A 27,491-nucleotide genomic window follows, 5' to 3' on the forward strand; every position below is an offset into this window, starting at 1 on the left:
TTACTCTTGAACCTACGGAATACAGTTTTAAAGTTTCTCATATTTATACGGAAAGGTGTGTCCACATGGAGCTTATTAAAAGTGCCAGTTATATAACTTTGCTTCCAGCCAAGATAGAGTAACAGAGAATGGATTTACTCTCTTTCCTCTAAAAACTAGAGTAACAGGCAAAATACATGAAATGACAGTTTGTAAGATATTAGACCTAACGCAAAAAGAGTGATCCATGACAGATGGAGAAGTCACTAATATTCATCCATGTAAATATGTAAATATAAGATGCTCTTTCTAACCTGCTTTAATTTTGTGCATAATATATAACACTATAACTTTACACCTATACATTTTGTGTCTGTGTGGGAGGATGTGTGTGTACTTGTCACCCTCTGTAAGAATTTAAGGTCTGCAAGATCAGAGAGTTACTTTATTTACCATATCATCGTTACCTAGATGAGGTGTGGCACACAAATATTTGCTGAAAAAATGATCCTACAAATAATACTATTTTTAAATCAATGAACAATATCCCTTTAATGTGTCAAAATTTAACCATTTTTCTATTTCTAATTATTTTGACTACTTGTTTACTAATAAACTATTAAAGACTAAGATTAACAACTTAAATACAAATCTGTGTATCCTCATTTCCTCAAAAAGGAACTAAAAATGGAAATGTTTGGTTAAATCATATGTAAACTTCAAAGGTTTTTGAGACGTTCTATGAAACTGCTCTCTATTAAGTTGAACCTATTTAAACTATATTCAGTAGTGTGTGAGAGTATCTTTTTGGGAGGGATTTTGATTTTTTCTATAATTAACTTTACTCAGGAAGTGTTTGGAAGAATCAGAGATAACAAAGCAATCACCTTCTACCTTTAATAATATGAATGCCTGCTAAGCCATTGAGAGCACAAACTAGCTGTCGATGTGCTTCTTCACATTCAGTTCCACATTTCTTCTGCAGAGATGTCAGCAGCTCTTCCATTGTCATGGTGCTAAAAGAAAAGGTAGACTGTGAAAACTAGAAAGAAAATCCCAAGTGTTACTCCAGTGGGAGTGTTATATCACAAATGATCAAGAGTATGAGACTCTTGCAGTTTTTGTGATATCGCTAGCATTTCTTTTTTGCTTCCATTTTTACCATTATTTTTTCCCATGTAAGTACCTTTATTTGATCACATCATTCTTTAAGTTTTTCCCATTTCAGTAAAGGTAGAACGAAACTAGAAAAATCTTCCTCAAGAACAAAGTACAACATGATATATTTAAACATTACAAATATTAAAATGTAAGACTGACTCTGAATCCCAGCACTGCAACTTAATTAGAAAACCTCTTTGAGCCTGAATATTTTTTTAATCAGTTAAAAATGAAGATCTTCAAAGGTTAAATGCCATTCCACCGAAAGGTTGTCTAACCTTAACCATTCACATATAAATTGTTTTTAGACTCTAACTGTACATAGCAATTTGTACATATACCTTTTGAAATTTACCATGTTCACTTCATAGTTTAGAAATCTGTAATTTTCATCATTTCCCTTATTTGTCTACAACCTGCTTAAAAGCAAAGACAAAATTGAATCCTCTTTCTATCTCTTATAGCCAAAGGCCAGTTCCTGAGTTGTAGTCTGATTCACAAAAACTTTCTGGGACAACAGAGTATTATGAACACAAATTTCTTAATGTTCTCAGAATGAATAATCAGAGAGATAGAAAATATTTAATGGTAATCTAATTCCTTGATGTGGGAACTATGAAATAAAGTAAGAGCAAAAGCCTTTCATATCTGGAGTACAGCCAAAACCCTAAATAACAAAATAATAACTTTTAAAAAACCTCAACAATAATCCTAATTTTAAAAGAAATGTTCAAGGCCAGGTGTGGTGGTTCGCGCCTGTCATCCCAACAGTTTGGGAGGGTGAGACAGGAGGACTGCTTGGGGCCAGGTGTTCAGGATCAGCTCAGGCAACATAGCAAGGCCCTGTCTCTACAAAAACATAAAACAGGCTGGGCGTGGTGGCTCATGCCTGTAATCTCAGCACTTTGGGAGGCTGAGCGGGGTGGATTACCTGGAGATCAGAAGTTCAAGACCAGACTGACCAACATGATGAAACCCCACGTCTACTAAAAATACAAAATTAGCTGGGTGTGGTGGCACATGTCTGTAATCCCTGCTACTTGCAAGGGTGGGGCAGGAGAATCGCTGGAACCCAGGAAGCGAAGATTGCAGTAAGCTGAGATTGTGCCACCGCACTCTAGCCTGGGCAACAAGAGTGAAACTTCATCTCAAAAAATAAAACAAAATAAAATAATATAAAATAAAATAATTAGCTGGCTGTAGTAGTGTGCACTTGTAGTCTTAGCTACTTGAGAGGCTGGGGCAGGAGGATCACTTGAGCCCAGGAATTTGAGGCTGCCACTGTGAGCTATGATCACATCACTGCACTCCAGCCTGGGAAAGAGAGTGAGATGCCGTCTCAAAAAAAAAAAAAAAAAACAAACTCACTGCAAAAGAGAAAAGCTGAAAACCGAAAATAATGTTGATATAATTATCTGTTGCAAATGAGGTTCCACACCAAAGAAAATCCTCCACACCATTAAAAATAACTGACACCTCAGTTACACGTCTCTGAATGAAACTATGGGCCAGAAATATTGTCTATTATGATATAGCAACTGCAATATTAAAAAGTTGATAATAAAACCTTTTTTGGAGTGGCAAGAACTCCCCACGAACAGCCTGTGGGTGACAGCAGGCCTGTCTGAGCCTCAGCAATGGATACAGGATAGAGGTGACAGTCCTTCTGTCCAGGCTGCTGAGCTTCAGAGCCCAGTCAGAAATCTTCCTTAGTTTTACCACCGCATCCTGGCAGCACACCTCATGCTGACGGTGATAGAAATGCCTTTCCACTGGAGAAAAGTGGAGCCAGTGTATTTCTTCGGTTTGTGGTGGTATTTGGATCTGTAAAAAGGAGCAGAAAAAAAAAAAGATGTCACCTAAAAATTTAACTTTCTATCCCAGTTGTTTCTTTTCTCTTATAGTAGCTTTATCAATAAAAACTTATTGTAACTTATTGTACTGACTTGGTCAATCACATCTTTCTTTGCAGACCTCCACAGTATCCTGGCAATAAAGCTGTAGAGATGCTGAGGATTATTCTTGCAGTAAGGCCGATAGAGAAGTCGAACCCACCAGTGTTTGACACAGTAAGGTTCAATACCAAGAAAGACCACTAACCCAAAAAGATCTGAAAAGAAAAAAATAAAGTACATTGAGAATAACTCTATTACTTCATTACTAGTTTGCAGAAGTGTTTCTACAGACATTACACGCACACAGAACTTTCCATGAATTAAAATATAGGCTGTATAGGCTCTTAAATCTGAAATTCAATTCCAATTCCATTTATATTTACTGAGCATCTATTCTGCCCTAAGTTTTGTTCTAGGTGCTAAAATAATGTTAGGTTTATGGAATCATTCATTACACAAAGCTTATACTTAATTCAAAAATCTGAAATTTCTATCAGAAGTTAAACCAAAAAACCACTCAACTGAACGTACTTGGTAAGACATACGTAAGAAATACCACGCTCTGAAACCAAAAGATGGAAGATTTGCTGGATTGGAAAAAAGAATTTCTAATCACACAGATGACATGAAGAATATTCTCTGATGCATATTCCTCATATCCTTTATCTAATAATTCTCCTAGAAAAGAAGGCTAAGAGAGTAATAAAAATAGATAAGATTTACTTACACAGTAATATTCATAGCAACAATATGTAGAAAAATGACTCAAATAAATAAATTATGGTAATCTCATAAAATATAACTATTTTTCTTTTCTGATTCAGCATGCCTTGTATTTGTTAGCTTTAGAGCATGGGACTTCTTGTGTATCTCTTTACTGGGCACACTCAATTTTATATTCTATTCCCTCCACCCGCCCACTTAACATATTCTAAACAGTTTTCCATATATTTATCTGTAAGGAGTTAAGAAAAACTGCTTTGGATATGATGTTAAGTGGAAAAAAAAAAAGGAATATAAAATTGTGCAGGCAGAATAAGCTCAAATATATAAACATCTACATAGAAAAGATTCAATGTGGTTTTGTCTTCAAATGAAGACTATGAGTGTAATTTTGTAATTTTTTTTTTTTTTTTTTTTGAGACAAAGTCTTGCTGTTGCCCAGGCTGGACTGCAGTGGCACCATCTTAGCTCACTGCAGCCTCAACCTCCTGGGCTCAGTGATCCTACCTCAGCCTCCCGAGTAGCTGAGATCATAGGTGTATGCCACCATGCCTGGCTACTTTTTTTATTTTCTGTAGAGACAGGGTTTCCCTATGTTGCCCAGACTGATCTCGAACTCCTGGGCTCAAGTGATCCTCCCACCTCAGCCTCCCAAAATGCTGGAATTACAGATGTGAGCCACTATGTCCAGCTTGTAATTTTATTTATACTTTTATGTACAGTTCAAACTGTTTCACAATGGGCATATATTCTCTTCAGAAGCCATAAAATAATAATACAAATATCCTTCCCACACCTACCACACTTATTTTGAAGATGATCAACAAATATTTAGATTGAATTAAGTTACCCTGATGGTTGCTGGGAGTTAGCAACATCTGAAAGAATCAATGCATCACTGCTATACAAAGGTTCACGGATTTATATTTTCAGCTCAAATAAATTCCATTGCTATATACTACCTCTTCTTTGAGGTCCCAAAGCCATCTCAAACTCAACTTGCCAAAATCTCAAATTCATAATCTTTTTGCACACATACTTCTTTTTTTTTTTTTTTTTTTTGAGAAAGAGTCTTGCTCTGTCGCCCAGGCTGGAGGGCAATGGTGCAATCTCGGCTCCACTGCAACTTCCACCTCCCAGGTCTCAGTCTCCCGACTAGCTGGGATTATAGGCGCCCACCACCACGTCCAGCTAATTTTTATATTTTTAGTAGAGACGAGGTTTCACCATGTTGGCCGGCTGGTCTCGAACTCCTGACCTCAGATGATCCACCCGTCTCAGCCTCCCAAAGTGCTGGGATTACAAGTGTGAGCCACCGCGCTTGGCTCATGTTTCTTTTCTGGTAGTATTCACTGGGGAAACCAGTTACCATTCACGGATTTATGCAAGTCAGAAATCTTGGTATCTTCTGATCTGTCCCTGAGGCTTGTTAATTTTGCCTTATCCACTTTTTTCTGTACCTTTAGGACAAACCTAGTCCAAATCAAGTGTCAGCACCACTCGCCTAGATCACTTCTTATAGACAATCAATTGATATCCTAACACCCACTCTTCTAAACCACTCTCCACACTGCAACTTGAGTGATCTTTTGAAATACAAATTTAACCACAAAATGACCCCCAACCACTGTGTTTAAATTGTTTCAATAGCTCCTACTACTCTTAAGAAAAAAAACAAAATTCTTTAACATGGGGAATAACATCCTTCATGGTCCCATCTCTACTCACCTAGTCTCTCCATCTACCAACATCTCCCTAGCTCTTTATGTTCTAGCCACACTATTTCTGCCACATGATCTATTTACATTAATATTTTGTTTCCTCTACGATAGAGGATTTTTCTTTCCTCTTTACCTAGCCCATGTTAATGTTTCAGATCACAGCTCAGTTGTCAGTTCCTTCTGCATCCCAATTGTATGATGTTACAGAATAAGATTTTTTTTAATGAAACCTGTTATAGTTAGAATTTTCCATTTTTTTCATTTGTGAAAGTTATCTCAATTGCAATTTTGATATTTATCTAAGTATTTAAGAAATATTTTAAGAAATATATGTTCTCCTCTAAGCTGTAAGCTCAACAGATCAGGGATCTTATGTACTTTTGCTTATCATCTGTTATGGTTTGAATATATCCCCCAAAAGTTCATGTGTTAGAAGCTTAAACTTCAATGAAAAATGTTAGGCGGTAGGGCCTAATAATATGTGACTCGTTCATGAGGGTGGAACCCTCATGAGTGGATTAATGTCATTATTGCGGGAGTGGGTTAGTTATCTCAAGGGTTGGTTGTCACAAAGTGAGTCCAGCCCCTGATGCTTTTCTCTATCTTATGTACTCCCTTCTACCTTCCACCATGGGATGATCCTCGCCAGTTGCCAGTGTCATGCTCTTAGATGTCCCAGCCTCTAGAATTGTGAGTTAAATAGACTTCTCTTTTTTGTAGTTATCCAGTCTGTGGTTTCCTAACAGCAAAAATCTGACTAAGATTCTATCCTACCTCACAAAGAAATAAATGAAACACATAAATAATAATAAATGAAATAATAAATGCATCACAAAGTATTTGTTATTTTAAAGTCAACACTTTCAAAGACAGTAAAATACATAAATGACTACATAAATGGAAAATAAAAACAACAAAAGCAGAAGTAGAAGCAACTATCATTCACTGAATATTTAATATTTGTTAGGTACTGTGCTAAATCATCATAATTCACCTTTAAAACACCTTATTTTACAGATAAGAAAAATAAGGACTTAAATGTTTAAGGAATTTGTTTATGGACAAACAACTAATAAGTCAGGATGTAAACCCCGGTTTTTATATTCCCCAAAGCCAATGATTTCTATATGCAAATGAATACATTATGTAGACATACAGTGTAGGGGATGGAAAGTGTTAGGAAGCGTTCTTCCATATTTGACATTCCAAGTAGATGACATTATTTTCAGGCTGGCAATTTCTGAAGACATTTCTGGGTGTCAGAATTGTAGGAGTGCTACCAGCATCTAGTGGGTAGAAGCTAAACATCCTAAAACATATAGGACAGTTCCCAAAGAACTGGTCCCAAATGTCAATATGGTCAATGTTGAGAAACCCTAGTTCAGCACAAAAAGAAAAGAAATGAGACTTCCATGTCCAAATACAACATAGTAAGTCATGAGTAGGTTAACATTCCTAGTGTGACAACTAGGAAAAAACCATTTAATTGCAAGAATCATAAAGATACCAGAGAGATATGGAGGCAAGGGGGAAAGACAAAATTCTAGAAAGTCTGGAAAAGCTCTTTTGGAGCTGACATGGAACATGAGGAAACTTGCCTTATTGCGCAAATATATTCACGGCTATACATACATGTCAAAACTTTTCAAATGTGGTATTTTAAATATTTGGTTATATTCTATGTCATTCATACCTCAATGAAGTTCAAAGATATAAATAAAATAAAGCTGGTTTTTAAAAAGTTACTCAAGGATTTGTTGAATGGTGACAGGTGCTCAAAACACTTGCCAACATCTTATATCTCCAAAAAAACCTACCCAGGAACTAAGACATTATTGCTCATATTCTCTCAATATTAAAATGAGAAAGAGTAACTCTGATAATCCTGTACTCTTTTCTATATCCTCTCAGGTAACTTTTGAGCTGAGTAAGATCTTAGACCTTATTAATGCCTATTTACAATTTCGACAGTTTCCAAACATGAAAGGAGACCACTAAATGTGGTCCTTTACTGAACCTGATATGATTCTATAAATATGTACCTAAACGTAACATTTAAGTTATGCAAATATTTAAATATATACTAGAAAATATTACTAGAAAATCTTTTCTTCCTAAAAATAATCATTGGAAAACATTGCTTTTAAAGGTCAAAGTAACAGATGCTGAGACTTCTGTTTTAGCAGGGTAAGTTATGCTGCTGAACACAAACATACGAAAACTTGGGTTTTCAGAAAGATAAGTTTTGAAGATGAGGATTTACTACAGAACTCCAAGTATGTTTAAATTTTGTAATTTTAACTACACTTTAACAACAGCTTTTAGGGAAATACATAAAACAAGATTTAGTTAAACTTTTCATTTTAGATATTCACAACTTGAATAAAGGTTTTAGAAATGCAGCGTCTGTTCTACAGAAAAAGTGATATTGAATAAGATTAACGTAGAAGGATAATTTCAATGTATGTGTGAAGAGGAGGAAAAAACTAGACACAATCTAAATGTTCAAGAAAAGGAATGGTACAAGGAATAATGGTATATACATATAGTGTGACATTATAAGGCTATTAACTTCTATAATTACTAAAATTATGGCCCTAGTATTCATGGGTTCACACAATAAAAACTATAGTCTCCATTTTCATAGACACAGTCAATTGAAATTAACTCCCTTTCTCTCTTTTTCTGCCTCTCCTCCTCCCCGCCTCTACCCTTTGTTTCTTTTTGGGTTAGATTCTTTCTGTTTTCTACCTATGACTTTGGAACTCTAATTTTAATTCAGACATATCTATGCTGTTTAGGCAGGTGCAATAATTGTTCAACTTAAGGCAAAGAGACCTCTTAATATATATCTGTCCTCATATACATAAACAGAAAAATCACCTGAGTCCCATTTAAAAAGATAAACGCTTGAAACTATTAGGAGTCAACTATAAAGATATGAATCATCACGTCAATAAGGACTTCAGCAAAGGTTAAGCATAACAATACTTCTCTCTCTAAAAAATGTAGCTTTCCAAGTGCATGCAATATGTGAGGAAACCATACATTACCCTCTAATCCTCTCTGTACTGGAGTGCCACTGATACACCACCGATTAATCCCGCTCAAACGCTGGGCCATTTCTGCAGCCTGATGAGAGAGAAAAACGAAATGAAAACAAAATCCAGAAAACCAGAGAAAGAACAAAGAAGTCAGTCATACTCATGAAAAACAGCCCATTAAAAGCTACACTTCCGGTGAGATGTACCTGCTTTTATTTAACAGTTATCACACTTAATGTTGCATGTCATATTCAATGGACCATCTTCCAGTACAGTGGTTCTCACTAGTGGGAAGCTGCCACGCAGTCCCCTAAAATAGAGGGGTAGTTCAAATACAGAATGAAAGAGCCCCCTGAATAACTGATCCATGTCCTACATCACTCTATCCTCCAGATATACTAATAGACATGATTCATATATTCAGTTCAGGTTATAGACTGGCCAAAGTCAAAAGAAAAAAGACATATGACATTCAAAGGCAGAATCAAAATTCTGTCTCTAAAGTAGTATTTTCTGCTACCATTTGGCCTCTGATTTATTTTTATTTATTTATTTTTTATTTTATTTTATTTTTTTTTTGAGACGGAGTCTGGCTCTGTCGCCCAGGCTGGAGTGTGGTGGCCAGATCTCAGCTCACTGCAAGCTCCGCCTCCCAGGTTTACGCCATTCTCCTGCCTCCGCCTCCCAAGTAGCTGGGACTACAGGCGCCCGCCTCGTTGCCCGGCTAGTTTTTTGTATTCTTAGAGACGGGGTTTCACCGTATTAGCCAGGGTGGTCTCGATCTCCTGACCTTGTGATCTGCCCGTCTCGGCCTCCCTAAGTGCTAGGATTACAGGCTTGAGCCACCGAGCCCGGCCCGGCCTCTGATTTAAAAGACTGTCAAAGTCAACTTTGGTTCAAAGCTATCTGAGGCTACATGATGAGCTCCCAGTTAGCAGAAATGCTTACAGAAGTTCCTAAACACAGTTTGCTTTGATTTGCATTATATATAAATTGACATCTTACTGAGAAATATATATTTCACATAGAGCAAAGATTCATAGAGTACAAAATTAATTTCAAAGGGTTATGTAGTTCAAAGCACAAGAGAAAAGCACAAGTAGTGTTTAATAACAAACTTTTGACCAATATCAGTACTACAGGTTAACTATGTTTAAACTATTAAACTACTCAAGTTCCCCTAATTCCATTTACCACTTCTTCCCCAGCCCTCAAAAGATTTTGCAGAAACTCTCACTTTTACTGCAGGACATTCAACCATCTGAGCTTCATCAAGGCAGATCCTCCACCACTCCACAGCTACTAGGGGGCTCGGGATAGCCATATAGCGCTTCTGGTTCCGTAGTCGACGCCCATCCTCACTATTGCTATGTGGGATATCGACATAATTTAATTCTGAACGAAGTACATCATAGGTGATAATAACTATATCCTGTTCTGCCAAAAAATGAGGTTGTAAAAAGCCATCTTTCTTCACTCCTTGATATACCTAGGAAATAATACAGGCAGTTACTGAAAAAAGGCTCACTAAAGGCAATGAAATATTCACTCACTTATACCTTTCTTTACTAAGTCCTCTCTATTTTCTTAGGAGCATTCATGCTATGAGACAGATCCCATACCTGTTTAGAGAAAGATATGTTTTAGTGTGAAAGATGAATTACATAATTGATGTGCAACAAACTGTAATAAATGTAAACATGACAGTATCACAGTGGAAAGACCAATTCTGTAGCAGAGAAGGTGAAATCACAGAGGAGTTAAAACCTGAGGTATATCTTAAAGGTTCTCATAGGTGGCAAAAAGAGAAAAGGGCTATATGTAGGTAGGAGGATGGAATCAATAGCATATGTGAAAGCACAATGGTATGAAAAAGTAGAAAAATAAGAGCTATTATTTATGAAATGTCTTTTATATTTCAGATTCTGTGCTAAGCATTATCTCCAAACTTCAACAATAATTCTGTTGGTAGTTAACATTCCTATCCCACACATAACAAAAATAAAGTGACTTGCTCAAAACTGATAGAACTAAGACTCAAAGCTTTGCCTACCCACACAGAACAGAGTTTCTTAATAGCAAAAATTGTTTTACTTATTACGGTATTCTCCATGCCTATGTAGAGTGGATGAAATATAAAAACCTTCAGTAACATTTGCATAGAAAGAAGGAAGAATGAAATTAGTGATGGGTATTAATATTAGGAAACAATAATATTACTATGTGCCCAGTACTTGATGAAATCATATAATCTTCACAAATGACTGGACACCATTTTCAAAACTCAGCACAGTTTCTGGCACATAATAAGTGGTCAATAAAGATTTGCTGTATAAGTAAATTCTTATTTTACAGCTGAGGTAACTGAAGCTTTAGAGGATGATTCTGGAGCTAAGAGATGGCAGGTCAGATAAGTAGCTCCTATAACACAGTGCTGCCTTTGAATTGCATTTCTCTCTGAAGACTATAAATGCTTATACCAAGATTTTTTCATTTACATACTCAAGAATTTTTAAAAAGTGTTCACATCTTTATGTTCAGAATGCTTAAACTGCTGAAATTCTGATGTTAGAAAATAACAACACCATACTGTTCTAGTTCTTAGTCTCAGTTTTTTTCTTTAAGCTTTAACATTACTATTAACTCATTCAGTTAGTTTTGAGGATAAAAAACAACAAAGAAACAAAGATTAGGAAACTATCATGAAGAAGAAAAACTTCACATTTTCCTCTCCCTCTAGTCCAAGTGGCCTTACCAAGACTCGAAGAGATGATGACCTCACGTGCCTGTTGATCTCATCCACCCACTGGTGACAGATGGAACTTGGAGAGATGATCAGAGTTGCTCTTGTTGACACTGGCTCCATTGCAACAAGGCAGTGGGGGCAATAAAAAGGCTTGATCTTCACATTTTTCTCATCATAATTCACGCACTTTGCATGCTGCCACAGGTGACACTTCAGGCACTGAACACGAGGCTTACGATCTATCTCATCAAGTTCACCACATATGCACTCAAAGCGATAATCAGAGGTGTTAAAGGGACTCATGGTATTAGAAGGTGGTATATCACTAACAGCAGGATTTAGAGATTCAGCACAGTCCTCTGTTTCATTTTCTTGGTTGAATTCAGAGATACATGTACTTTTAGACATAGCAACATCAGTTATTCCAGAGTTGCTAGTAGCTGGACAGAGACCTTGTGAATGGGGATTGATAAATGGTTGACTTTTTCCTTTTTTTGTGGATGGAACAGGCTTTTTCCTCAATTTACTACGATTTCTCCTGGACTTATAATAATAATAGTAAGGATCATCATCATCATCGGAGGTGTTTGATGGCAAGTATTCAGAATCTGTGTCCTTATTCCCTGATTTTCTAGATTCTTTCTGAATTTTCCTTGGACTCCCTACTGCCTATGAAAAAAAATATTTAATTAATTGATTTCAACATAGTTGCACTTCTGAAATTAAACTCCTGACTTTATGTAAGTACTTCATATAAAAATCTACCCTTTGCTACCTTTTTCCCTGAGGAGAATCACTCTTGATAAGTAGCTTCCAATCTGCCCTCTGTAAGGACCCTCGCTTTATCTCAAAACAAAAGGAAGGCTCTACAAGTGTAAGATTTGAAGAGATGAAAAATTAGGAAGATAAAGGAAGCTACTGATATTTTGTTATTAACCTACTATGATTTAGTCTGCCTAAATCAATACAAGACTAGTACTTTCAAGTACATAAATACACTAATTGGGGCAACTACAAAAATACCAAGTAGTAGAATATTGCATCCAAAGAAAGTAAAAGATAATCCACTGGTTACTGCAATTAGCAAATTGATTGCTTCTTTCCTTCCCTTTTCTACATGTGTCCTCTCTTACAATTACTTATTAAATGCCAATTCTGTGCCAGTAGTTGTGTTAGATGCTAGGGACACAAATATGAACAATACTTGGCCCCTGGTCTCAAAGGGGTCTACGGGAAAAGTGAGAACAGTAAAAAGTAAAATGATGCTATAGGAATACCTAAAAGGGTTGTACAACATAGTGGGAGTATGATAGGCAGGTAGGTAACAGGGACAGCTTCCTCCAAGTGATATCAGGGCTGAGGTCGAAAAGGGGAGTTAAGACACAACATGTATTCAATGGCATTAACTGAGGGAAATTTTCTAGTTTTGGTGGTAGCAGGATTACCAAAAGCACAGTTGATTGCTGTCTTCAATGCTACCCAAGGACAATACCAGACTTCCTACTCCAGGAAATATTTTTTTTTTCTTGGTGGCCAAGCTGCTAGTTCCACATTTCGACTTGTTGTCATTAGTCTTTATTTATGATTGCAAATATTTTAACTATTTTCCTAAAAGCAAACTGAAATTACTAGCCCAACAAAAGCAGTTTTCTAACAAAATGCAGAAATTTTATAAGATAATAATATAAAGAAAATAAGAATTTAGTAGTTCCAGACCTGCCTGGGCAACACAGTGAGAACCCCATCTCTACAAAAAATAAGAAAAATTAACCAGGCATGGTAGCATGAGCCTGTACTCATAATTACTTGGGAGGCTAAGGCAAGATGATAGCTTGGCACAGGAGTTCAAGGCTGCAGTTAGCTATGACCACTGCATTCTAGCCAGGGCAATAGACAGATGCCTTGTCTCTTAAAAAAAATACTAAAAATAAATAATACAGAAGATGCTTTAGACTCTATAATAGGCTTAGCCAACTAATTTTATAATTCATTCAATAAATATCTGAGTATTTGTTATGCGCCAAGCATTATCCTCTGGGTTTAATGATAGCCAAAATAAAGTTATTCTCATGGAGTTTATATCCACAAAGTAGAAAATATAAGTTACAGATATAAGTACTCTTCCTATTTTGTTTTTTATCTTCAGATTGTAAGAGTTTCAGTGTCAAGGTGGGATCTGTCAATGTACTCGGTAAGGTATCACATAAGTGTACTTAATATGCAGCTTAACTTAAGCTCTGTTACCTGCTTTTTTGTTTTATCACATATATCCTCTTCCTTGTAATTCTTTCCTAATGTAAAAGTCCCAGAAAAACCATGGCCTTTGATCTGTTTCACGAGACCTTCAAAAATTAAACATTTCAGCATCCGTTTCAAAAGACTCCTGTTCCGTTGAACATCGTATCTATATATAGAACTGACATACTTATAGATGGAAAGGATGGACACTCCTTTTTTTCCATTCATTTCCTTCACAGCTGTCAGGATCATCACACGTGTAGCTAAATGTAAAAGGATATGCTAATTCAGTCAAAATAATTAAAATGAAAAGAAAGTAAAACTTGGTTAATCTTAATCTGCATGAGGACTGAGTTAAGAAAAAAATAAATCAAAGATTTATTACAACATAGTGTCATTTTGAAAAAATATGTAATAAAAATGTATCTCAGCATATTAAGAAACAAATTAGTGTAATACAAATAATTGAAGGAAGAATTACTCATATTGAATTGTTAATGTTATAAAACAACAATCATTCAGAATTATAAAAGAAAACTCTCACAATTATTTAAGTATACGCTACAATTAGTATGCGAAACGTTCATTTCCTAAAAGATAAATAAAGCCTGGTTTAAACTGTAAGCTAAAGAGATTTAAATACAACAGACTGAGCAAGAACTACCTGGGCCAAGTCAAACAAAAGAATACATCTTTACTTTTGTTAAGATATTATGACTTGTAATTGAATTCATTTATGAAAAGCATACATAACTGTAAAAACAATTATTTATAACAATTACAAGATATCTCTAAGGATTGCAAGAACTTTAGCAAAGATCACTACAAAAAGGTATTTCCTTTAAGAGATGTCCACTTACGAGGGCATTGAACTTTTTCTTTTGGTTCAAATTCAATATTCTGGATTTCTGTCTCTTTCAGTTTTCCTCCAAAATAATGTGACGGAATAAAGTAATTCACCACTTTTCCCTGATACAAACAACAGTCAGTAGTTACACAGTGTTTTGCTCCCAGTATTCTGAATTGTTGATTGAAATTAACTTTCCTTCTTTATGGAAATGCGAAACATTTATAAAAAACTTGCAAGAGAAAGGGCCAAATAGCTGTAGATACATACATTGTTTTATTTCTGAGTTTACAGCTAGCTATCACTTAAAAAAAATGTGCATATTATCTTAAATTACCTAAATGTTATGTGTGGAACCTCTGAAATTAACTTTTTTTTTTTTTTTTGAGTCTCGCTCTGTCGCCCAGGCTGGAGTGCAGTGGCATGACCTCGGCTCAGTGCAAGCTCTGCCTCCCGGGTCCACGCCATTCTCCTGCCTCAGCCTCCTGAGTAGCTGGGACTACAGGCGCCCGCCACCACGCCTGGCTAGTTTTTTGTATTTTTAGTAGAGATGGGGTTTCACCATGTTAGCCAGGATGGTCTCGATCTCCTGACCTTGTGATCCGTCTGCCTCAGCCTCCCAAAGTGCTGGGAATTACAGGCGTGAGCCAGCGTGCCCGGCCTGAAATTAACTTTTAAAGGTATATTTAAATATAAAATTAACCCATTGAATTTATAATAATATGAAAATAACTTGGAATTAAAAGAGTAATGAGTAGGAAATCTCAGAAAGAAGTTACTGAGCTAAATCAACATATTCCAAGTCACATTTCTACAAAGAAAACATATTTTTTTCTATTTCCTATTCAAATCTAAAAGGCTAATTCTGCAAACTTGACCCTACTGAAAGATAACATAATGCTAAAGCTGTGAGACTGGTGAATCCTAGAGATAATTAATTATAATTACACCTTTAACTACTGACTTCATTTCAGCAAGATTTAATGTAAACGCTGATTTTGGATTTCATTACTAGAAAATATGAGCTATATACTATATTTGCCTTAGTGGATTTTGTTTCTGTAACTCTAAAATTTATATTTTTATACACAATTATGTATTTTGGGACAAGGACTTGAAATTTGTTTCATTTAGCAATCTATTTACTAAGCTACCTGTTCTTTAACAAAGTTCTAATTATTTAGTTCTAAGATTTATATATCTGAGATTTGTATAATATTTTTAAATAGCTCTTAAAAATATTTAGTAGTAATATGGAGACTTTATTAGTGACAAAACATCTGAGGAGTCAACAGTACTTTTGTAAAGGAGTTTCTCTGCCAACTAGAAGAAAGTTTAGTAAGTGACTGCAAATTCTCTTCCAGGTTGGCCAACATTACTTAAAACATAAACCTTCTGGGTCACAGACACCCCATTCTCTCTGCCCACTTGAAGTTAACTAACCACTAATATAAATCATTACCCACAGAGTGAACAGAAAGTGTTGACTTAAGTGCCAAGCAAATGTTCAACATATGATGCTTTTTGAGAACATAAGTCCCCTGCTTTTGCAAGCCCTACTGTACCCCTACCTCAGGAAGAGTGAGAGCATCTTGTTTGACATCTTGTCGAGTATGTGTCAGAATCAGAGCCAAAACCTCCACTGTCTTTCCAAGACCCATCTCATCTGCTAAAATTCCACCAAGCAACTGCAGCCCAGAATTTGGGTACTCACGAATGATGCTAAGGAAAAAAAAAAAAAAAAAAGATAAATCACATCACAAGAATGTGAATACAAATTATACTTTTCCTAAAGAGAACTGGAAGCAATGCATAAAGTCTAAGTTTATTGAAACTATATTTTAGGGCAAAATAATTCAAATCTTAGATTACGAACATAAGAAATGTGATAAGCAAAAAAACTGCCTGAGCTGACAAATAACTCCGCAGAAATGAGTGGTAGTCAAAAGAGAACATGTCTGCCTTCTTTCTATGACCTTTATGAATCTATGAATAAAAAGAAAAATACAAAGGGCAATAACTACTGATTCATTCATGATGTTTAATGATTACTAAGAAAAAAAAAAAAACTGGCCCTATAATAAACAAGAAAACATTTTTACTTAGAATAATAATCTCTTTAAATCTTGATAACTAAGCACCTTATGTCTATTATTCCAAATTCATTCACTGAAAAATGACAAGTGCTATTAATTCTAAATCTATCCTATCCATAGAGATGTCCAATAAGACTTCACCTTTGACTCCTTCATGAGGTAAAGCCAAAGTTACAGATATGCTAACAATCTCAGACAGTTTTTCATTATATTTATTTTTTAAATCAAGCATATAAGTAAAATTTTGCCTTACCAGCCTGTATATGGATTATAGTAGAGTTTCAGACCCTCAGATGTAACAATCTCTCGCCATAAGAAGTGCAGGGCACTTTCTAAAGAAAAATATAATCATAATAACAAATTTTTGTTTTACCTTCAGTCAGATAATCACATTAAAATAAGAATAGGTTAACTGTGAGGATACTCTGACATAGTGATACCCATATTCTTGTGAAATCTCATTTTGGAAAAGCCACATACTTAACACGTGAGTAAAAAGCTAAAGGTCCCTCAATTTCCTTTCTTCTGGTATTACTCTTTAGCTCTCTTTGTGTTGGGCACAAATCCACATCAGCAAATAATGGGACAAAGAAGCAAACTGTAGCTGATTACAGAGAATTAACAGGAAAACTAATACATATAACCGGTTCCTACCTGATAAATGAGTCTTTTTTAATAAATCTTGCAATAAATTATATGAAGTCTTTGAATAACTCAATAGACATATGCCAGCTGGCTAACACATTTACCCGAATCAGACCTGACCTCTTCTATGGGTCTGAGAGTGAGAAGAAAGGCTTACTTAACTGGGAAAAAAATATCTAAAACCGTAACTCAGAAGTGCTGACTCTGTTTCTACCAGAATCTTCCACTATCCTTCCCCTTAATATTTTAACTTATTTAAACCAAATGCCAAATAAGTAGCATGTCTCAAACCACCAATGAAACAGCAAGTAATTTTTAGTTGGCTTCTTTAGAGATTAATAGGTATTTTACATTTTTATCTTCTAGAATAAAATGGCCATTAAAAATTCAAAAATCTATAGAAGTTGGCACGAAGGCAGTAAAAAGGGAATGCTTTTACACTACTGATGGGAATGCAAATTAGTACAATCTCTATGGAAAACAGCATGGAGATTTCTCAAAGAACTAAAACTAGATCTATCATTCACTCCAGGTGAACACTGCTGGAACTTGTTCCCCAAAGGGAAACAAGTCACTATATCAAAAAGACACCCCTGCTCACATTTATTGCAGTACGAATTCACAATTGCAAAGATATGGAACCAACTTAAGTGTCCATCAATCAATGAGTGGATAAAGAAAATGTGTGTGGAGGGGAGCAGGTGTGCATACACACCATGGAAACCATGGAATACTATACAGCCATAAAAAAGAATGAAGTAATGTTTTTTGCAGCAACTTGGATGAAAATGGAGGCCATTATCCCAAGTGAAGTAACTCTGGAACAGAAAAACAAATACTACATGTTCTTATTTACAAGTGTGAGCTAAGCTATAAGTACATGGGGGCATATATAGTAGTACAATGGATACTGGAGACTCAGAAGGGAAGTGAGGGATGAAAAAATACATAGTGGTACAATATACACTATTCAGGTGATGGGTACACTAAAAGTCCAGACTTCACCACTACACAATTCGTCCATGTAACCAAAAACCACTTTTACCCCCACAAAGTTATTGAAAAAAGATAGCAATAAAGAAGTGGCATAAAAGCCTCCCGTAAAACTACTACTTTCATAAAAATACTCAACAGATGACATTATTGTAAAGAAAAAAATGCAAAATCTAGGAAAATTAGTCACACATAAGTCTCCTACTTTTGTAAATTTGCTTTCTGTCACTAACATTCACCATTACATTATGAGTTTCTTACAGATGATCAGTAAGATTCCCACTGGACCAGATTCTGAACAGTAATTCTTTTTTTGAAAGGAATGTAAAAAATATTTCTTGGTTTTCAAAAATTCCAATTGAGGCAGCCTTTGATTTCCTTTTGGCAGGAAAAACCAGTTCAAACTTTTCTGAATGAAGAAACCCACAAATTCATTTTTCTAGGTTTCAATTTTAAAGAATTTCTTAGAAAATAATTTTGTTCATAGCACCCATTCTATCTTATATTTTCAGGATGTTTATTTTAATGATTAATTTCCCCCTGCCCTAATTGTCTCTGATGTAATCTCTCTAATCAATTTTTCTTTAAACATCTTATTCTTACCAGTAGCAGGACTGCTTCTGAAACACTCTTGTTGTAGCATCCAATTGACAGCCTCTCTTTGGTAGGGTCTCAACACAGGGATCAATGCAGGATGCTGGACATCCACTTGGATGGATCGTGTTTCTTGCTGATGTGCTTGTTTCACAAAGTGATACAGCTCGTCAATGTCTTGTCCCTCTGGCTCATTCTCCGGATCATCTTCATCCTCTTCCAACACATCTGTACATCACACAACAAATGTACTTAAAAACTGACGTGACTTTTCTAACTATAAGCAATTCTTATTCTAAGAGCATACGATGAACTTGCCCAACTCTGGGGTCTTGCTCAGTGTGTTTTGTCACTGAAAGGCCCTATCTTTAATTCTGCATTAATCAAAAATCTACTCATCCATTCTTCAAGAAAGTTTAACTGCTACTTTTTCCATGGCATTTTCTTTTGCTTTCCCTGGCTGGAATTATGTTCTCCTCTGTTGTGCAATATTTTTATATTCTGGATATAGTAATATTACATTGTAATCTACTGCAGTACCAACTGCAATCATTTATGTCCATTGGTCCCTTCCCCAGTGAGACAAAGGCAAAGTTTTTCATTTTTGTAGCCCCTCAGAGAAGCTGACACGTGTATTGTCCATTGCGGATATTTTACAAACATTTGAGGAACTCAGTGTGAATACTGTTTGAAGTTTATACAGGAACAACTTATTTTACTTTTACAATTTTAACATACAAAATCCATATGGAGACATAACTGTTCTATGCCCAATAAGAAACGGGTTCTCATTTTATTTCTTATGCTAAAAAAGGATAGGCATTTGGTAGCAGTAGCAGCCAATTGGAAGACAAGTGATTATTAAGTTATTAATGCAAATTTGTAAATTAGTACAAATACTAATTTCATTTGGTGGGCAGAATTGTTCTGTGGAAGAAGATTTATGCTTATTATAACATGAAAAAAGTAATAAAAGCCTTGAACATATTTACAAACTCCTTTCAGTTAATGGTTCTTTATTAAAAACATAACTCTTTCAAGGTGAAAAAGTCTATCATTTATTTCTGAATTGCTTTGAAAGAGGCCTATATACTTAATACAGGACACACTTCATAACTTCTAAACTAAAAGATCACACCAAAAAATTCATGACTTATTTTTTGCCAATAAAAAATATGGCATGTAAAATTTCCAAAACTTCACAATTAATGTATAGCTTTATGCTTGGTTCTTTTAGACTTTTACTATAATTATATAATCTAAGATTAATAGCTAAATTTGAAGTTTTCCTTAGATACCAGGCTTTAAAATGTACAAATTGTAATATTTTTAAAAGGCCATAACTTTAAAAACTCTAGATGTACTTAAATTCATTCCTTCTAATCCCAAAACCAGAGGTTTCCTCATTTAAAGTATCTAACTTGCAAAATGATTTACTATTACTGATATTATAAAGCATTGCAAAAAATGTACTAGAGAAATAACAACCAAAGTTAGAAACTGATTTTCAAATACTCCAGTATGACAATGTTCTATAATTTGCACCTGAAATAATGCTGACCCACCATGAGCAGAACTTGGAGAATTTGGGCTGTTTTTCCAGTAGTGTTGATGAGCTGCACCAAGCCATCCACACTCTCCCATGGTGACCAATGGCAGACAACTCTGAATCTGCAGTCCTGACCAAAGATGCAACGTCTTGCCAAGAAACAGAGCAAAGTTATCTGGTCTTTATGGGAACCAAGCTTTTGAAATTATTTGTCAGACTGCAAAGGAGAGGTGGAATAAACACCAGCCAAGAATTTCTGGCCATGACAAAATAAAAGCACAGGAATAATGCAAAAATCCCAACCAGCTCAGATCCCTTTAGACTCTGCCTTTTGACTTGCATATTGACTCTGCAAATAATCCTTTAATATTTACAATAAAGTAAACACAGAGTTAACCAAAGAAACAAATTATATTAGTGGGTGCATTTCAAATAAGCATAATTTGCCATATAATCATTTGATTTTTATTATGACTTTATTAGCTGTTTTTCTGATTGTTATGTCCAGCGCTTAGAGAAAAAAACTCACAACTCCTAAGTAATAGCAATTTTTAAGTTTACTGTAAATATTACCTGGAATAATATAATTGTGTAACTTTTCCATTACTTTCTTCATAAGCTGATTGAACTTTTTCATTCTTGAATTTGCATCACTCAAGAAGTCTAGTTTTGCTAGGCCAGCTTCCAAAAGATAAATTCCAACCTACAAATAATTAATCAAAATAAAAGTAGTTTCATTTGAAATACACCATTCTTTATGAGGACATAAGAAAGAAAAAATTAGCATCACTATTTTTAAAGGTATTCATAGCATTTGTGCCACAAATAATAAATACATTCCTACCAAATTTCCCCCACGTGTTTCATTTTCACTAACAAATTACAAATGTAAGTGCCTACAATGTACAATTCGAGTTGCTGGAAAAAAATATTTCCCTAACTGAAATCAAACCTGGGAGAATGTGATAAGAACACCTAGTTCTATCTACTAATAAAATGATTCCCAAAACTAATGAATTAATCAGTCAAGTTTGTTAAAAATGCAGATTTCCCCAGAAGATTATGATATACATGCTAGGAATCTTCTACACTGTTAGGTTTGGGCATCCTTATTGCTGAATCAAACACTAAAATGTGTAAAAAAAACAGACCTTGATTAATGTTAATATTTTGACCCTAGCGAAGCAATGTAGTATGAAGTTTTACAGTTGAAAGACTTGATTTTGAATCCTGGCATTGCTACTTAGAAGCTAAATGAATTGGAGAAAAAATAACCTATTTATTTTGACCCAAGTGTTCTCATTTACAAAATGGAGAGACGTCTAGCTTAAATAATATAACTATAAAAGTTTCTAATGGTAGACACTCAATAAATGTTAGTTCCCTTTACTTCATGTTGACTATGTTGTACCTGAGTCCCTAATCACTGAGAATCTCATATTCTTTCACTAAAGAACAGGAATCCACCAGCCTTACACAGAAATGAATGACAAAGTGTATTTCATTACTGTTTGTATTCTGTCTTGGCTTGCTTGGAGATGTCTTACTACAGCAGCAATAAATGTTTAAATATTTGTAAAATTCAGGATCAGGAAAAACAGAATAGATTAAGACTTGGTTTGCAGGGAACACAGAACACAGATATGTGAGTCATAAATTGTTACATACTTGTTATCACTGAGCCACAATTTTGGCAAAATCAGGAAAGAGAGGGAATGTCTGGTTACATAGTTTCATTGTACAGGGAAAAATTAATTGCAATCTAATAATTCTAAATTTTCTCCTTCCCTTCTGACAATTCTAAAACTATAACTAAGGTTATTGATGCAAGAAATATATGAAACAGTTTTCGGTTAAACAACATGAAATTAACGTTTTAAATCTTCAAGTTTAACATAAAAGCATATTAATTTGCTTCACAGTTTGCAAAGTATACTTTCTTACATTATCTGACCTCGTTTTAAACACAATTTTATGCTGTAAGAAGAATGGGTATTACTGACATTTCATAAAGAAACTGAAATTAGAGCATTTAAATGATTCACATAAAGTTATTTGGCCAGTGAATGGCAGAGACTGAAATAAATTACAAATTTATTCATTCATCTACTGAAAATTTAGGTACCAGGTACTTTACTAGGCTGTAAAGATGAAAGGCTTCATAGTTTACCAAAGGGGAATGATATAAAATGTTAAGTACATGACAAGTCGCCAAGGCCGAAAAAAAAAAAAAAAAAAAAATCTACCAGAGATTCTGAGGAGAGGGCACATAGTATTATGTGAAACGATCTCCCTCAGAAACGATCTCCTCAGAAACAATCTCCCTAGGTGAATTAATGCTACACTAAATATTAAAAAATAACCAGAAATTATCAGGGAAAGGGAACAACTGAAGCAGAGGGAACTATAAGAGCAAAAGCAAAGATGCAGACAGTCAGTGTGGTATATGGAGGAAATAAATCAATTTGGAGTTTCTGGGACAAAATAAAAAGCAGAGTAATAAAGGGTAAATAAGGCTCAAGGGCCTGTCTAGGGAGGAACTTCTGTGCCAGATTAGAAAGATTATACTTAATTCTGTAGGCAGTAATGAACAGAATTTCATTTGCATTCACATCATACAATTCCAGAGACAAAATCAAAGCATTTGAAAACACAAAATAGCAAACAGAGAAATGGTTAAATGACTGCCGCAGTAAGAGGAACAGATGATGAGGACCAAAACAAGTCATTGAAAGTAGAGATGGAAGATCTTGAAAAAATGTAGCCTGAAAATGATTCGTTGTAACATACTTTTAATAGTTATTAAAAGCTTAAAGTGTACTTTGAAACTTAACAATGAAAGGCCGGCTTTGCTGGCTTTTCAAACTTCTCTCACAGGTTAATTTAAAAGTGTACTGCCACTGTAGAAGAGCCTCAAAAGACACCACAAAAAATTGAGTACCTTGATAATGTGATTTCCTTCTGGTTTGTGATAAAGTTTTATTCTTCTCTTCTTTTGCAGCCAACCTAAATCTTCTAACATTTCACCACTGAAGGATGACTCCACTAGAATACCCTTGTCACAAATACTCATTGGTTCTTTCTTTTGTTTCTCTACATCTTCATCTTTTGAATGAATATAAATCAGGAACTGATTGCTTGACTCTGAACTCATCAATGTAATACTCCTTTCGGAAAAATTTTCAGTTAAACTCTGCTCAGGAAGAAGCTGAAGAGTTAATTCTCCTAGAAATGCTTTCCAGGAATTATCAAAGTGATAGGGAGAAATCACAATATTCAACTTTAGAGACAAAGGGGAAAAAATGCCAACAGTCTCTTCTTTTTCAATTGGTTTTGAGAAGCTCACTACTTTTGAACACTTCTTCTTGTCTCTGTGAGCCACTTCTTCCTTTAGACTATCACTTAGAATGATGCAATGAGCAGAAGAGGTATCGGAACCTGGGCAGGGCTGCTCATCATCATCACTTATGGTGATAGGTTCATTCCTTCTGTCCTCATGCATATTCCAATGAAGCTGCTGCCTCTTTTCCTCATCTACCCTCACTGGAGGAGCACGTTTCCTCCGGCTGCTCATTTTCAAGTTTTCTTGGCTGGTAACTGTGAACTCTAGAGGATAAATGAAACAACAGGAGGTATACTGAGAGATGATTTAGTACTTAAGGGTTACCAGATGAGAAATTCAGCATAAATTCATAGCCCATAAACATAATACGAAATCTTCAGTGAGATATAAAGCAATGAGTAATTTTTTACCAGGTCAATATGACTAAGGAATGAATATATTAACCATAATCTCATACATCAAATAAATTCTAATGGTTTTATTAGTCTTTAATAGATAAATTTAGTAAAGGCAATTTGTTGTATAAAATAAAATAAATTGTAGAAATAATTTAATGAGCAATATAATAGGAAGGTAAATCTCTCAATTAATCCCAAGTAATTTAACTGCCCCTGAGAACAAAGCCCAACAATACTTTAAAAGTGTGAAACAAAATCTAACACAAATGTCTGGCATCAAATCTAAAATTATCAGGCACGTAAAAAAAAATAAAATAAAATAAAATAAAAATGAAAATAAAACAGAAAAATAAGACCCATGACAAGAAAAAAATCAAAAAGCCCCAGAAATGACACAGATGATATAATTAGCAGAAACAAACATTCAAACAGCTACTGTAAATATTCTCAATATGTTCAAGAAGGTAGAGGAAAACATGAATATGACAAAAAAATTATAGACATATAAATGACTCCTACAGAATTTATGTAGATGGAAATGCAACATCTGAAATGAAAAACACATTGTATGAGATTACCAGCACATTAGAAATGGCAAAGAAAAAAAGAAGGAGAATAAGCTTAAACAATGGAAACAACAGTAACAACAGAAACTGTCAAAAATGAAGCCGAAGTAAACAAAGACTGAAAAAACAATAAATAGAACATCAGAAACCTACTGGACAATGTTAAGGAGTCAAACATGCATAAAACTGGAATGTCAACAGAAAAGAAAGGATACAAAAAACTTCTTGAAAAAATCATACATGAAAATGTTCCAAATTCTATAAAAACCATCAACTCAGAAAACCAAGAAGCTCAATGAAACCCAATCAGGGCAAACATAAAGAACAATCACAATAAGGTATGCCATGATTAAATTACCAAAGTGTGAGGACTTCTCTCCAGATTTGCCCTATTTTTCTGGTTTAGCCACTGCTCCCACCCTACAGCTCTAAACCCAGCAAAATATCTTTCAAAAATGAAGGTGAAAAAAAGATCGACAAAAGCAAAAGGACTTATCACTTGTATACCTAAAATCTAAGTAACGTTAGAAGTGCTTGGGTAGAAGAAATACAACATCAGATTGAAATCTGGATCCACACACAAGGAAATAAAAGCAAAAATTAAAAATATGTGCATAAATATAGTAAACTTTTTTGATTTTTAAATTTCTCCAAAAGATAACTTACTATATTTTTATTCTGAAAATTTTCAAGCATACACAAAAATTTAGAAAATAGTATAATAGTATATAATTATAGATCTATACAATGTACTATGTCCATGGACTAGAAGACTCAAAATGTTCAGATGTCAATTTCTTAGTATTAACTTATAGAAAAGCAATCCCATTCAAAATTCCAACAGGCTTCTTTAGTAGAAACTGACAACCTGATGTTAAAATTTATATTAAAATGCCTACAATACAGGAAAGTCAATATAATTTTAGAAAATAAAAATAAAGTTGAATGATTTACACTGATTCCAAGACGTATGTCAAAAGAAATAAAAATGGCGTAGCAGTGGTGTAAAGACAAACATATAGATCAATGGAACACAATAAAATGTCCTGCCGTAGACCCACACATGTATGGTCAATTGATTTCTGAAAGAAGTTCAGAGGCAGTCAATGGCAAAGGTATCCTTTTAGTAAATGGATACCAATATGCAACAAAATGAAACTTTACCTCATAAAATATAAGAGTTCACTAAAAATAGATAACAAAAATAAAAGCTAAAACTAAAACTTCTCAAAGAAAACAAAGGAGAAAACCTAAATGACATTGGATTCGCCTAAAAAAAGGCACAAAAATTTTTAAGCAGGAAACAAAAACCACAGACTATGTAAGAAAATGATAAATTAAGTTTCATCAAAAATAAATATTTTGGTTCTTCAAAAGATACTGTCATCAAAATATGAAAGCAAGTCATAGATGGGAGAAAATATTAGCACATCAAGTATCTGATGAAGGATATGTTTGCAGACTATGTAAAGAACTCTCACAAATCAATAGTAAGATAAACATTTAAAAAACAGTCAAAAATTTTGAACAGACATTTCACCAAAGATGACCCATAAGTGTAAAATAAGCACATGAAAATATTTTCACCAGCATCAGTCATTAAAGCAATGCAAATTTCAACTCAGAAATCACAATGAGATGCCACTATTCATACATTAGAATAGTCAAAAATTTAAAACACTGCAAGTATGGCTCAAAGAGAACTGAACTCTCCAACATTCGAACACAGCACAGTCATTTTGGAAAAGTTAATCAGTTTCTAATAAAATTGAATATAACTTAATATGCAGCCTAGCAATCCCTCTCTTAGGTATTTATCCAAGAGAAATCAAAACATAAATCCACAAAAATTTAAACTTGAACGTTAACAGCTTTACTACTAAAAGCCCCAAACTGGAAGAAAACCCAAATGTCCAACAACTGGTGAATGGACATGTTGTGGCATATTCATACAATGGAATACTATTCTGTGATAAAAAGAGACTTCTGTAAAATAACATGAATGAACTGTTAGAGTATTATGCTAAATTGAAGGAAGCTAGATGTGAAAGATTATATACTATATGCTTCCATTTACATGAAATTCTAGAAATGGCAAAAATCTAAGTGCAGAAAGCAGATTAGTGGTTATCAGGGGCAAGGAAGTAGAAAGAGGTGACTGACAACAAAGGAACAGGAAGGCAGGCTTTGGAACATAAATGTTCAACACATGATTGCAGAGTATACATCTGTCAAAACTCATCAAATTATATACTTTAAATTGAATTTTCTTATATATAAACTATATCTTAAAGTTGATTTAAAGAGCAGAAACAAAAAGTAGATGCACAAGATTTAGAAATTTTAGTATTAAATTTAACTTTATTCAATAAACCTGAAAAATCTGGATAAAATGACAAATGATAAAATTTTGCTAACAAAATACAAATGAACAAAACTGGCCCAAGAGAGAAAATATGAATAGACCAATAACCATAAAGAAACTAAAGTGGCATTATTTACCTGCCTAAGGTCTATTCTCCTTCCCTGATGATTGAATCTTTATTTAGGAACAAGGTGGCCCTGATTCAAAGGAAGGTGGTTTCCTCGGCAGCTCCAAGTAAGTAGTTTCTGTCTACTATTGGCGAAAGCAAATCCAATGAGGTAGTTATTGGCTGCATATGACTATTTAACTTTCAATACAGTTATGAATTGCATAATGACATTTTGGTCAATGAGGGACCAAATATTAGAGTGGTTCCATAAAGGACCTGAAAAATTTCTATGGACTAGTGACATCAGAGCCATTGTAACATCATAATGCATTACTTTATTTTTTTTATTTTTTATTTTTTTGAGACGGAGTCTCGCTCTGTTGCCCAGGCTGGAGTGCAGTGGCTCAATCTCCGCTCACTGCAAGCTCCACCTCCTGGGTTCATGCCATTCTCCTGCCTCAGCCTCCCAAATAGCTGGG

At 34.7% G+C, this 27,491-nt stretch overlaps 1 protein-coding gene across 8 annotated transcripts in view; it reads right to left on the bottom strand.

Moving 5' to 3' along the window:
• The window catches only part of SHPRH (SNF2 histone linker PHD RING helicase), an 80,951-nt gene that overhangs the window by 48,093 nt on the left and 5,367 nt on the right, over positions 1–27,491 (bottom strand). For 4 of the 8 annotated variants that reach the window (XR_002726876.1, XM_023194768.2, XM_023194773.2 and 1 more), the window contains 13 exons: positions 23,173–23,837; positions 20,805–20,934; positions 18,692–18,910; positions 16,704–16,782; positions 15,926–16,076; positions 14,368–14,476; positions 13,514–13,770; positions 11,279–11,938; positions 9,761–10,012; positions 8,533–8,611; positions 3,087–3,250; positions 2,708–2,964; positions 874–995 (listed from right to left, as the gene is read on the bottom strand). Coding sequence is in view for 7 of the 8 variants with exons in the window: in XM_023194768.2 (XP_023050536.1) it covers positions 874–995; positions 2,708–2,964; positions 3,087–3,250; positions 8,533–8,611; positions 9,761–10,012; positions 11,279–11,938; positions 13,514–13,770; positions 14,368–14,476; positions 15,926–16,076; positions 16,704–16,782; positions 18,692–18,910; positions 20,805–20,934; positions 23,173–23,805 (3,112 nt within the window). In the remaining variant the exon portion in view is untranslated. Of the gene's footprint in view, positions 1–873; positions 996–2,707; positions 2,965–3,086; positions 3,251–8,532; positions 8,612–9,760; positions 10,013–11,278; positions 11,939–13,513; positions 13,771–14,367; positions 14,477–15,925; positions 16,077–16,703; positions 16,783–18,691; positions 18,911–20,247; positions 20,361–20,804; positions 20,935–23,172; positions 23,838–27,040; positions 27,454–27,491 lie in introns of those variants that run through there. The other 4 variants (XM_023194771.2, XM_023194770.2, XM_023194769.2 and 1 more) reach the window with 3 other exon arrangements.

This window comes from Piliocolobus tephrosceles, chromosome 5 (assembly GCF_002776525.5).
Source record: "Piliocolobus tephrosceles isolate RC106 chromosome 5, ASM277652v3, whole genome shotgun sequence".
Taxonomy (NCBI): domain Eukaryota; kingdom Metazoa; phylum Chordata; class Mammalia; order Primates; family Cercopithecidae; genus Piliocolobus; species Piliocolobus tephrosceles.